Source organism: Ranitomeya variabilis, chromosome 1 (assembly GCF_051348905.1).
Source record: "Ranitomeya variabilis isolate aRanVar5 chromosome 1, aRanVar5.hap1, whole genome shotgun sequence".
Lineage (NCBI taxonomy): Eukaryota > Metazoa > Chordata > Amphibia > Anura > Dendrobatidae > Ranitomeya > Ranitomeya variabilis.
The window spans coordinates 957,906,240-957,919,364 of NC_135232.1; the positions used below are offsets into that span (position 1 = coordinate 957,906,240).

Below are 13,125 nucleotides of genomic sequence, written 5' to 3' on the forward strand. Positions count from 1 at the left end.
GCGTGTGTAAGGTACTGTGGAGGAATTCACTGTGGGAGTATCATACTGTGTTTGGGGGCACTGTTGTTGGCATCATACTTTATAGGGGCAATAAAAGGGAAATCTAGGGGCTTCAATAGGAAGAAAATTACTTTGGAAGGGCTACAAAGTTGTGAGATATGCTCGTCTGTGACCCCCACCAAATATTCTATTTTTTTTCCCTGTGTGGTGGTGGTGGTTGGGGGGGGGGGGGAATTAGATCTTCTGCTATGGGACCAAATGTCTCTATGTATGCTCCTGCCCACAAGGAAATATGCAATGCTCCGGTAATGGGATCTGACTCTTAAGCTCCATTAATTAAAATGTACTTTGTTTGTGGGACAACCCCTTTAAATTTGCTTCCATATGAAAAGGTTCATCATTATATCTGATGATAAAGTAAAACTTCCTCAATTGTAGATATTTTTTTAAGAAATATCAACGATGGCCAGTGACTTTGCCCAAATATTTAATTTTTGCCTTCTGTGCATTTCAGTTTGACATCCCTGCTCTAGAGCATGACCATATGTCATTACTGAAGACTGTTTTTTCGGGTGCATTTACACTGCATGACCTGTGGCCGTTAAGCGATCGCTGAACATTTACATGTAAGCTGATCAGCGATCATTTAAAGTGAACCTGACAGGTGATAGATGCTGCACAGTCCACGTACAACATGTATCAGGCACTGACTGTATCATTTCAGCCAGGTATGTTTGAATCCGAAACGCTTTGGAGTTTTAGGCTATGTGCGCACGTTGAGTATTTGCTTACAGAAATTTCTGCAAGATTTCTGCATCTCTTGGCAGGAAAAACACTGCATCAAAAACAAGCGTTTTTGACGCTTTTTTGTATGCGTTTTTTGCATGTGTTTTTGTACAGCAATGAAGGCTTTTTTTAGCTAAATAAAGATATTTTAAAAAAAGTTTTGTGATGTAATTTCTTTGTTCAACCTTATTCATGCTGATGCAGTGGCATCGGGGTAATGGGATTAGGGATTGGTGTAAGCAGCTGTCATTGACACCTAGCCCTAAGGGTATGTGCACACGTCAGGATTTCTAGCAGAAATTTTCCTGGCAAAAACCGGACATTTCTGCCAGAAATCCGCATGCGTTTTTTTCGTGTTTTTTCATGCGTTTTTTATGCGTTTTTGACGCGTCTTTGTCGCGTTTTTGTGCGTTTTTTTCCAAATGCATAGAATAGCGGGAAAAACGCGGAAAATCCGCAAAATTAATGAACTGCTGCTTTTTTACCGCGATGCGTTTTTTTCGCGGAAAAAACGCACCATGTGCACAAAACATGCAGAATGCATTCTAAATGGTAGCATGCATAATGTATGCGTTTTTAATGAGTTTTTATAGCGTTTTTATCGCGAAAAAACCTGAACGTGTGCACATAGCCTTAAGGTACCGTCACACTAGACGAGGTTGCAGCGATATCGCCAGCGATCCGTGACGTTGCAGCGTCCTGCATAGCGATATCGCTATGTTTGGCACGCAGCAGCGATCTGGATCCTGCTGGGATATCGCTGGTTGCAGGGAGAGTGGACGAACTTTCTTTCGTCGCAACTCTCCCGCTGACACCGCTGGATCGCCGTGTGTGACGCCGATCCAGCGATGTCTTCACTGGTATCCATGGTAAACATCGGGTTACTAAGCGCAGGGCCGCGCTTAGTAACCCGATATTTACCATGGATACCATGGTAAAAGTAAAAAAAAAAAACACTACATACTCACCGTCTGTTGTCCGTCACGTCCCCTGGAGCTTGCCGTACTGACTGTCTCAGCGCCGTCCGGCCGTAAAGCAGAGCCCAGCGGTGAACCTGCAGTAACAGCGGTTCACCGCTGGGCACCGCTGTTACGGTCGGCCGGCGCTGAGACACAGTCGAGGGACATGAAGGACGACAGAAGGTGCGTATGTAGTGTTTTGTTTTTTTTTTTACATGGGGACTTCGGCATCGCTGAAGACAGTTTCAGCAATGCCGAAGTCGCTTGGTCGCTGGAGAGAGCTGTCTTTGTGACAGCTCCCCAGCGACCACACAGCAACTTACCAGCGATCACGTCGCTGGTCGCGATCGCTGGTAAGTTGCTTAGTGTAACGGCACCTTTAGCTTAGTAATGAAAAAGTGTCAGCCTGACACCCTCATTACTAAGCCGATAAGTAAACACAAATACACACACAGAAACACACATTGTCACCAGCCTATGTAGGAGAGTTAACAGAACGAACATACCTACAGTAGGCTGTAACCAAACAGCAACTGTTAATTTTAAAGGAAAAAAATGAAAAAAAAATTGCGTGGGCTCCCGCGTAATGTAAATAACTAGCAGAGGGAAAGCAGATGGCTGAGGGCTGATGTTAATATTCTGGGAAGGAGCCAACAGCCATGTGTTCCCAGGCTATTAATATCAGCTCACAGCTGTTTGTAAAGCCTTCACTGGCTAGTTTACAGGGGAACCCCAGAAAAAAAGACATTGGATCCCCCTTTAAAATCTAACGAACAAATGATAGGCAGAGAGCTGCGGGCTGATATTAAAAGCCTAGGAAGGGGCTATGGATATTGGCCCCTTCCTAGGCTAAAAACATCAGCTCTCAGCAGCCCCAGAAAAGGCCCATTAATAAGATGCACCAAATCTGGTGCTTAGCCTCGCTCTTCCCACTTGCCCTGTAGCTGTGGCAAGTGGGGTTCATATTCGTGGGGTGGATGTCACTTTGTTTTGTCAGGTGACATCAAGCACACAGATTAGTAATGGATCGGCGTCTATAAGACACCTATCCATTAGTAACCCCATAGTGATGACTAAAAAACACACACCCAGAATAAAGTCCTTTATTTGAAATAATGACACAGACTCCTTTAATGAATATTAATTAAACCATACTCACCGAAACGCCTAATCCACCAAAGTCAACGTCTCCTGCAACAAAAATAAAATAAACCACAATATTCCTCACTTGTTCGCTGGGAAGATAATCTATAATGTTCCACGACGATCCTGATGACTGATGTGACTGATTTCAAAGACAACCGGTGATACACTGACAGGAAGTAATCGCTCCCACAGTGTATCACTGAGCTGCCGTGAGAAAGTTCTCACGCCGTGCTGATGTAAGTGAGAGCATCGGAGCTGATCAGCTGATGAACTCCAATGAACTCTCTCATGGCAGCTCAGTGATAGACTGCGGGAGCGATTACCTCCTGTCAGTGTATCGCCAGCGGCCGGGCAGAGCAGTCACATATCCCGATGTGACTGTTCTACACGTGAGATCGTTGTGGGACACTCGGGATTAAGTGGACTATTGCGGACAGGTGAGTATATCTTGGTTTATTATTTTACATTTTTTCTAGGAGAGGAGGGTGTCGGGGATTTGGTGTTAGGTGAGTATATTTTTTTCATTTTTATTTGAATATGTATGTTATTATTTTCCTGTTTTTGTTGTTTTTAAACTGTGAGCACAGGTGCTGGCTGATGAGACTACGTCTCCCATCAGACACACCTGCTATCACTGTTATTAGTGACAGCAGACGTAGCCCGATGGGGGCTGACAGCATGACCCCGCAGCGCTCTGACTGACAATCTTACCGGCGATAGCATTACCGTGGGTCGCAGTCACAGCTGGGGGGTCACGCTGACATCTGACTGCATTACCCCAAAGCGCTCTGACCGACGGCTTTACCAGCAGTAGCGTTACCGCCGATAAGAACCTCCGCGCTGGTGTTTCCTAAACTGTCACACTGATGACAGCGTGGGAAACACCATAGGAAGCCGGTAAAAACACAAACAGAAACTCAGCAAATCCGGAAACAATTTCATTTCTGCATTTTTGCTGCGGATTTGACTGACTCAATTGAAGTCAATGGGTGAAAAACGCTGCAGAAACTCACATAGAATTGATATGCTGAAGAAAAAAGCGCACTGCAAATAGTCAAAGGAAAGTTGCTGATCATGTGCACAACACTTCAGGATTGTCATTGAATTAGCTTGAATAAGGATTCCATAGCGTTTCTTTGTCCATTTCCGCGTGGAGAAAACACATAAAAAACGCACTGTGTGCATACAGCCTTAGGGCAGAGACAGACTGCCGTATTTCTCGTGCGAGAAGCACATTGTAACCCTCGTACTGGCTGTCGGCTCTCCTGACCTGAGCTTGACAGCTGCATAGAAACACATCATACTGTCATGCTCTGGTCAGGAGAAGTGCCAGGCCAGTGCGTGCAGTGCGATGCGATCCTCGCACGAGTTATACGGCAGTGTGTCTCTGCCCTTAGAGAAAAACACACTTTAAGGCTGCCGTCACACTAGCAGTATTTGGTCAGTATTTTACCTCAGTATCTGTAACCCAAAACCAGGAGTGGAACAATTAGAGGAAAAGTATAATAGAAACATATGCACCACTTCTGCATTTATCACCCACTCCTGGTTTTGGCTTACAAATACTGAGGTAAAATACTGACCAAATACTGATAGTGTGACGGCAGCCTAAAAGTCACCCGCTGTCCTAAAGAGACTGGTGTGTGCGCTTTCGTTTGCGTATTGGATCCAGTTGGATGAAACGCGTAAGGTGGGCTGTGCTGCAGGAGTAAATCGATTCTTCAACAATGATGATGATGATAAGGACTTTTATTCACCAGGCGTTTCAACACCATGGCGGCGTCTTTATTAAGTGGAAAAAACAATTGTGATTTTAGTTTTCAATCCCTGCGGATATGTTATTTTGTGTTTGAAGAATGTATCTTAGAAAAGATTTTCCACTTAAATTAAATTTCATACCCTTTATTTTTTGAGCAGTAGATAGTGTATTTACCTGCACACAGCACCACTGTTTGAAAATGTGAACAAAAATGTTTTCAGAAATTTTTGCTTAAAACGTTAACTTCAAATTTTATCCAATAAAACCTGCTTACCAGAAAAGTTAAATATATTGATGGTATTTGTCTGTGAGGGAATGATCACCTAGCCAAACATTTCACAGCATTTAGTTTGCTCATGGGCAAAAGAAGTATGGTACATTAAAAAATATATGTGAAAGCGTTATTTTCCACCTACCTTCTCTTGCCATAGCAAGTGCTTTTATTAGAGTTTTGATGGCCTGTTGCCATTCTTTATTCTCTAGCATTTTCTCTGATAGCAATGTATATATTCTCCAGAGGTTCTCGCAGGCCCGTGAGTTGTGAGTGCGGCCTGTCTCATCCTTCCATATCCGGCCTACTGTCAAATGATAAAATGCCTCATAATGTTCAGCAGCCTTCTCCAACTGACCTACAATATATAAGGCATGTATAAATACCGTCACTCTGGACTACACAGCGGGAGTGGATGTAATCTTTACATAGTCATAAAAAGGCATATTAAAGCGCTGCAGTCCATATATAGTAGGATAGTAAATAATGACAGACTAGCAAATGTTGAACTCTTTATTCAAAAGAAAAAACATATACATGTTACCTTCATGAAAATATATATATAAAAAAAATAAATATATAAAAAATAATTATTTTTAAAGCAATTCCAAATTTAAAAGGGGTTGTCTGTGACTAAACTGTTTCCATTCACTTCCATGTCCAACCTCTCGGATACACACCAATCAGCAGAATAAGGTGACGCTGCCCAGCTTATTAGTTAATCCCGCAGATATGGGTGTGGCTCTAGCTGGTACTCAGCCAATTCAACTTAAAGTGAATATTTTTGCAGATTTTTCATATTTAATTTAAGAGCATCATAACGTAAAAGCTGAGAGCCTGATTACAGGGATGTGGAACTTATTAGCCTGTGTGCTGTAGTTTCATTACAATCAGTGTTTTATCATCAGGAGATTATCATCAGAGGACTACAGCTCATGTGCAGATCAGTCAGGCTCATCTGTGTAACCCTATCTTTAACATTGATTGTCAACTTGCTGACAATTCAAACACTATATAGAATGCTCCCAGTTAGGGGTGTGTGTAGGGTTATACACAGCCCAGAAGTCTTAGCTCTGCTCCATCTACATAAGGCAAAACAGAGTTTCTATCAAAACTGCACCAAGCAGTTTAGTAACTGATATATATCGCTGGAATCAGGCTCTCTTTCTCTACATTATGCTGCTATCAGATTTCACAGCAAAAAACTGCTGTCAGATTCCCGTTAATAAACTCAGATCAATGGCTTTGTTGCCTGTCTTCTGTGTGGTAACAAATTGAAAGAATTCTGGTGGAAGCAGAAAACATCCAGTTAGTTCAGAGATCATTGAATCTCCAAACTGTGTTAATACTTTGTCCCCCTTCTATAGTGGACTCACAACAGCTACTTTCTTGTTGTACTGATGGCATATGGCAATGTCAGTTCAAAAAGGTAAACCTTGACTACACCTCTACTAATATGACTTGGTAAACCATTTTTACCAATTATTTTAACATTTAGATTAGGGAAATTATCCCATTAAACAAAACTAACCTAATTCACACTATAAGGACAAGAGAATGGGGACAAGTCTCTCAAAGAGTTGCTCCAATTTCTTTGTATTCATTCGAATAGCGGTTGATCTGCAGTACCCCACAGCAGCCACTACATAGATGATGGAGAGATGCTATACAACCCTGCAACTGATGATGAGAACTAACTCTAATGACTCACTTCTCTGTGCCCAGACAGACCTCAAATGGAATGGAGAAGACATTGGTACCAAGATTAGCGAATAATTAAACTTTTTGGGGATTGAAGGGTGGATAAGGTTGCACAGCCCAGAAGTGTACCACGCACCCCTACTACAAACTACCAAAAAAAACGGCATGTAAACTTTACATTTTAAATCAATGCGCAGGTGCACAAATGTGCTTTGGCCAATATATATTATAAGTCAGGAAAATAGCGGTCTTTTAGGAGCGCTGTGAGGACAGCACAGGAATTGAAAATGGAAAGCTGGATTCAAGGCAGCTCCAGCCGTGCACCTTCGAGAAGGAACAAATGAAACTTGAAAAAACAAGCACGATCACAGGAGCGCTGAAATGAAGCCAAGACAAAAATATTGGTGTAAACCACAATGAGGTTCAACGTTACCCCGTCTTCATCAGGTAAAACTTCCACCTGATGAAGACGGGGTACCGTTGAAACGCGTTGTGGTTTACACCAATATTTTTGTCCCGTCTTCATTTCAGCGCTCCTGTGACCATGCTTGTTTTTTCAAGTTTCATTTGGCCAGTATATAAACATATACATACACTGTGTCAGCACGCTGCAATTAATTCATACATGATTTTCACTATTGCTATAAATGTGTACAACATGAGGCACCTAGTTAACATTTTTTTTTATCAAGAATCGTAAAAGCCATCCAACCCCGGCATTATGAGCCAAGACTGGCTCCTATCTCTTCTCGTTTTCATTAGAGGCCTGTCTGGGCACATGGAAAGGTGAGTCATTTGAGGTAGGGATCATCCATATTAGGTAAACATTATCATGGTTGGATGGCTTTTATGCTATTTGCTGAGAAAATGTTAACTAAGCACTCTGGAAACACGAGGGTCAGTGGGTGCTCTCGTCCGTTGGCCATGCTGCCTCTAGAAAGACCGCACGAGCCAGGGCTCATCCCACTGAAGGCAAGTACTCCTTCCCGATGGGCAGAACACTACTCAGACAACACAGAATTAGGGTATCACACTCCAGTAAGGCTTCATTAGATCAGCAATAGTGATGAGCAAGTGTACTCGTTGCTTGGGTTTTCCCGAGCACGCTCGGGTGACCTCCGAGTATTTGTTAGTGTTCGGAGATTTAATTTTCATCTCGGCAGCTGAATGATTTACAGCTAGTAGCCAGGCTGAGTACATGTAATCAAGCAGGCTAGTAGCTGTAAATCATTCAGCTGCCGCGATAAAAACTAAATCTCCGAGCAGTCATAAATACTCGGAGGTCACCCAAGCAATGATTACACTCGCTGATCACTAATCAGCAACAGTCAACAACATATAGCACATTCCCAACAAGAATACAAAATGGTGTAAATGACAGGGTCTCACCCTCTCACTGGCTCAGCGGGGATTAGAACCTCAGTGACTTCAGGGCATCCAAGGACAACTAACCCAACCAGTAGCATCTTGCTTTTGGCAGGCACCCACAGAGAAGAAACAGCGGTGAGCTTAGGAAGCTGACCGAGCACAGCGAGGTATGTGGCCAGGTGACCTGATTGTCCCAACCTGGGTTTTTCAAATGACTGTGGGCTCAGTAATGGGCAGTGGAGCAGATCTGTATTCCACCAGCTGGAACTGTGGTTCCTGAGCTGACATCCTGTAGAGTCACGCCGGTGACAGGAGAAGGGCCCTTTTATATCCCAAAGCTCTCATTTTAGGGCATTGTCTCACAGGACTGGGGGAAGGTACGGGGAGGTAATCCCTCATGTTTGATTGGTCAATTAGATTGTGTATTTGTTCTTCAAGTTGTGCAGACTAGTACATTGCAAGGGGCAGATACAATACGTAATCAGCAGGCATTCCACAAATTAACATACAACAAGGGTCAACGGACAGTATCACATGAAGGCTCATGTCCCTAGACCTACTGAGCAAGAGAACAATATGTCTGGCATAATTAAGAATAATTCACCCCCGCACTAGTAGCCAGATTGACGCAATGTTGTCACAAATACCTCTCGTTTTTACATGTATTGCCATAGTGTAATTCTTGTATTCATTAATCGCAATGTGCTGATGTATAATGTATGCATGCTATCCTAAAGATAGGTTATCTATATAACAGTAGTGGAGCAGGCATAATGATGATCAACACTGGTGCGACCATTAGACAGAACACCAAAATATAACCTCATACACTACTACATTTGGTCATGTAACCAGTAATAGTCGGTGTGTAATACACAATTTTATAAAGCACATATACTCATTTAAAAAAAATTCCCGCCATGTAGCTATGTAGGTAAAGACTGATTACTTGACCATTAAATTTACATTCAAAACTGTATACGGTATATTTTCATTCCAAATAGGCAAGAGACACACAATGCAGTTATGTTAACCAAGCAGTTACGTAACCTAATTAGTATAGAATGAAAGCATATACAATATATACCATACATACACTAAATACCTGCCCATTTTAGTTTTGACCACTGCACTAAATAGTAATTGAATGGGGGCATTCACAAAATGTCATAAGAAACACTAGGGCCATCTTAATCTTTTCTACAGTCAAAAAACCCTGTGGTAGCAGTCCTGCTCTCAAAGAGCAGTTGTGCTCAAAAAGGGAAACTCAATGCCCTTGAATTATCCTTTACTGCTGTTTCAAAGGTTAAAAATAAGACCTTTTTAGTCTTTAGGCTAGGTACCCATTATGCTTGTGTCCACCGTTGGGCGCATATGCTCAGGGGGTATGTGCCCTACAGTTGTCACAGCTAGGATGGATGCTGAAGCATGACATGTTTTTTTCAGTGATCCTCTCATAGGATAGTGTAATTTTTAAAATAAACAGTGTTCAGACACATATCTGTTAGACAAGGTCCTAAAAACACACTTATGGCTTCCATCTGATGAATGGGTGCCTATGGGAATAGTATATAACAAATGTAGTGGACACCTAGCCCTAGAAACTAAAATGACTTACAAAAATAAAATTCACTAAGTGGTGAAACTAGCATTTGGGGGTGAATTTGTTTGATACGCTTCTCTATCTATTATTAGGACTTGGGTGAAAATCTGATGTAGCTTTAAGTTACATTTTTGCAGAACTATGGAAAATTCACAAACTTCCAAGCACCACGATACATACAATGAGATATATTTGATCTTCGTGTTATTGGTATAACCACTACTGTTTTAGTTTCTAAGCGCAAGAACAAAATTCCATATGAAATCTCTATGTACATCATATGGATCTTGTCTTTATTGACATACCTGCTAGGCTACAAAATATATCAAAATCACTTCAATTGATTTAATATATTCAAGTTGTAAGTACTGACCAGGCTTTAGATAAGGAAACATGCACATGGCTTCATCAGCTGCATCATTTTCCCAGTGCAAAGACTGATATTAACACAAATGGGTTTAAATGGGATGCTGCCATAAAAGCAGGCACATAAATGTAATTCTTCCAGACGCTATTTTGATGCACATTTTTTGATGTCATGAATATTTAATGAAATGGCCCAAACTAAAGCCATATAACATTCTTACATTACTGATGCCTGCGCCCGTAAGCTACAAACATTAGAGCCATGATTGAGTGTACTAAAATGAACTCATTCAGCATCGCATTGATTAGTTGGAACGCCGGCAAAGAGAAGGAAGAGGAAAAGATGCGTTATCCCACTTAAGAATAAAAGCTGGCACAATTGAAGGTTTCATTGCTAAAGCAAGGACAGCGTTATACACTAACCCATAATTAAATAAATAAGGTATCGCTGTAAAGCACTGCTTGCCGAGACCTGACATTAATCTGGTGGGATGTTAATTAGGTTCAAAGACTGCTTCCGGTGTTATTCGAGTAATTTATTATGTCACAAATTGCAAGATGCACTGGCTGACCTGCCCGACTGCCTCGTATCAGCAATCTGGAGGGCAGCTAATTATCTTCTTCCCTATAAGCATGTGCATTTTTTTTCTATCCAGTGGAAGTTAAAGTGGAAGAAACAACGCTAAGAAAATAATTTGACTCTTCCAGACGGGAACATTATTCTAGTCTGAAGAATAAGTAGAAACCAGACTATTTGTTGTAAACAGCAGTTTTTCTATTACGTCTTGGAGAACACAAGTTAGAAACATAGCCAGAATTTCTTCTACATAAAATAGAAAGAGACATAGACTAAGATATTTTTATTCACTGTACACATACAAAATCCTACCCCAAGGAATGGTAAGAGGCGAAAACAGTTACGGTATATCAAAATATTAAGCCATCATGTCCGGTCATTCACTGTCCTACATACAAGATCCAACCCCAAGAAATGGTAAGAGGCCAAAACAGTTATATCAAAATATTAAGCCATCCGGTCAGGCACTATCCTACAGTTCTGTAACTAGTTCTCTGCTGAAATTAAGGGCCCCTAACTTAGGTTACTAAACATTGGGTCTACTAAATTGTTCTATTCCAATAGCAGAATCCGTTGTTATGACCTTCAGGCTTAATGAGTTCACAATTCAATTTTGCAAAATTTGCTTTTATGATGTTTAGACTTCATTGTGACGAATCATCCATCAATAAGTAAAGCAAAGAATAGCAGTGTGAGCCATCATGTACAGGAATGGACAGTACAAGCATGCACTTACACTGCATGATTATTAGGAAGGAGTGTTCCCGATAATCGTGCAGTGTAAACGGGCTGCCAATCACACAATGAACGAGAAAAAAGGCTTACAAAAATCACTGCTTTCATCAGCACACCCTCCTATGTGAACAGGACATGTTCCATCAAGAACAATGGCAGCCTATGCGGACAGAACAATCTAGTACTGACCGTTCTGTCTGCATGGGAGATACTGTCTGCCTGTCTAAACGGGCTATTAAAATAGTTGCCCACTCCTCGGAAACCCCATCTCAATCAGCATGTTTGCACTAGTAAAATAATAACACTTATACTCACCTCCGGTGCCAGCGCCATTCCAGCGGTGTTGGCACTGGTCTCCCTGAGCTTGTGTGAGAATGCTAGCCCCCCCCCGTCAAAAAATGAAATAAAGGGGGGGTCTCATGGCATTACAGATCTTAGGAATATTGTTGTTATCAGATATGCACATTGGGCTTTAATTTAGGGTTCAATCTCAGGTCAGTTTAAATGTCCATGGTGAGCTATTTTTAGAAGCTCTGGTTTTAACTGGCGCTTTTGGCGCCCATTTCAAATTATTTTTATTGGTGGTTATGGTTGTTGGGCAGATTTATTCTGCTATATATTTACCGGCTTTTACCAGGGAACATCATTCCGCTGGAGCAGTGAAGAAAAGAAGAGTCCTTTCCATGATGGAAGATTTACTTCAGCAGCTGATATCCAGAGCCGGCGCTGAGGGCGGGGTTGACTGGCTGAGGAGCTGCCTGGCTATAGAACCTTATGCGGTAGCTTCCGAAGCCGTCTCCCCCCCTCCCTTACCGGCATCCCAGCCTGAGTCCTCGCGTCAAGAATCTGCAGAGCCACCGTCTGTCAGCGGAGTTCCAGGCTCTCCGGCGCTGCCGGCAACACAGGAAGGACCGCGCCCGGCTCAGAGGACCAGACGCCGCTCTCAAGCGCCCTCCAGGAAGCCTCGCGGCGCTGCATCCAGGAGATCTCGCAGCCCGGCGCGAGATCTCCCACAGCGTCTGCAGCCGTCGCCAGCCGCGTCATCAGTGAGCGCTGGCAGCTCAGGGGTAAGATGCAGCCGTACAAGCGCTGCGGAAACCCCTCTGTCAGGCGCCCTGTCGGCGATGGCTGCGGCCTCCTCCAGCATCCCAGCTCCCGCACCGGACCGCGTGCTCCCGCAGCGTGAGGACTCCATCGGGTCAGGATCAGCTGGCTCGCACCGGCGCTCGCCCAACATGGAGGGCTGGAGTGCTGGCAACGCTTCTGGACGCAGCAGCGACGCCATCAGTAGGGGTGAGAACATTCATGTGCCCCTGTCTGTCTCGCACTCTGATTTCAAAAACATGATCAAGGATGTGGTTTCAGAGACACTGGGGGAGGTTTTTAAATCTCCTTCTCCCACAGTTGTCAGTTTTGACAACAGTCCTGGAATTTCCACATCCTCTACGGTAATTCCTCAGAATCATTTTAAAGAAGCTCTGACTTGTTGCTGCCTCAGAGACAGTCTTCAGCTAAACAGGTGTCATCAGCCCTTCCTAAGAAGGGCGTCTGCTTTGCTTTTAATGACTCTGTCTGTAAGTGGAATACGAACTGCAGATTTCGACATGAGTGTTCATTTTGCGGAAATGCGCACTCTATGTCACGATGCTTTAAAAAGCAGTCCGCTCAGCAAACACTTTCCAAGGACAGTAATGCAAAAAGCCTCGACCCCAGTGAAGCTGGAAAGACTGGTGTACTGGCTAAACAAGTACCCAGATCTTCTGAGCAGTAAATTAATTTTTAACGGGTTTTCTAAAGGTTTTTTTGTGCCTTCTTTTAAAGGGATCGGTTGTAGGTTGTTAAGGAATCTTCCCT

At 42.9% G+C, this 13,125-nt stretch overlaps 1 protein-coding gene across 5 annotated transcripts in view; it reads right to left on the reverse strand.

Annotated features, from left to right (window-relative positions):
- Positions 1-13,125, reverse strand: part of TTC29 (tetratricopeptide repeat domain 29) — a 349,015-nt gene that overhangs the window by 242,009 nt on the left and 93,881 nt on the right. For all 5 annotated transcript variants that reach the window (XM_077279296.1, XM_077279292.1, XM_077279295.1 and 2 more), the window contains exon 6: positions 5,067-5,279. In XM_077279296.1, coding sequence (XP_077135411.1) covers positions 5,067-5,279 — 213 coding nt within the window. The remainder of the gene's footprint in view (positions 1-5,066; positions 5,280-13,125) is intronic.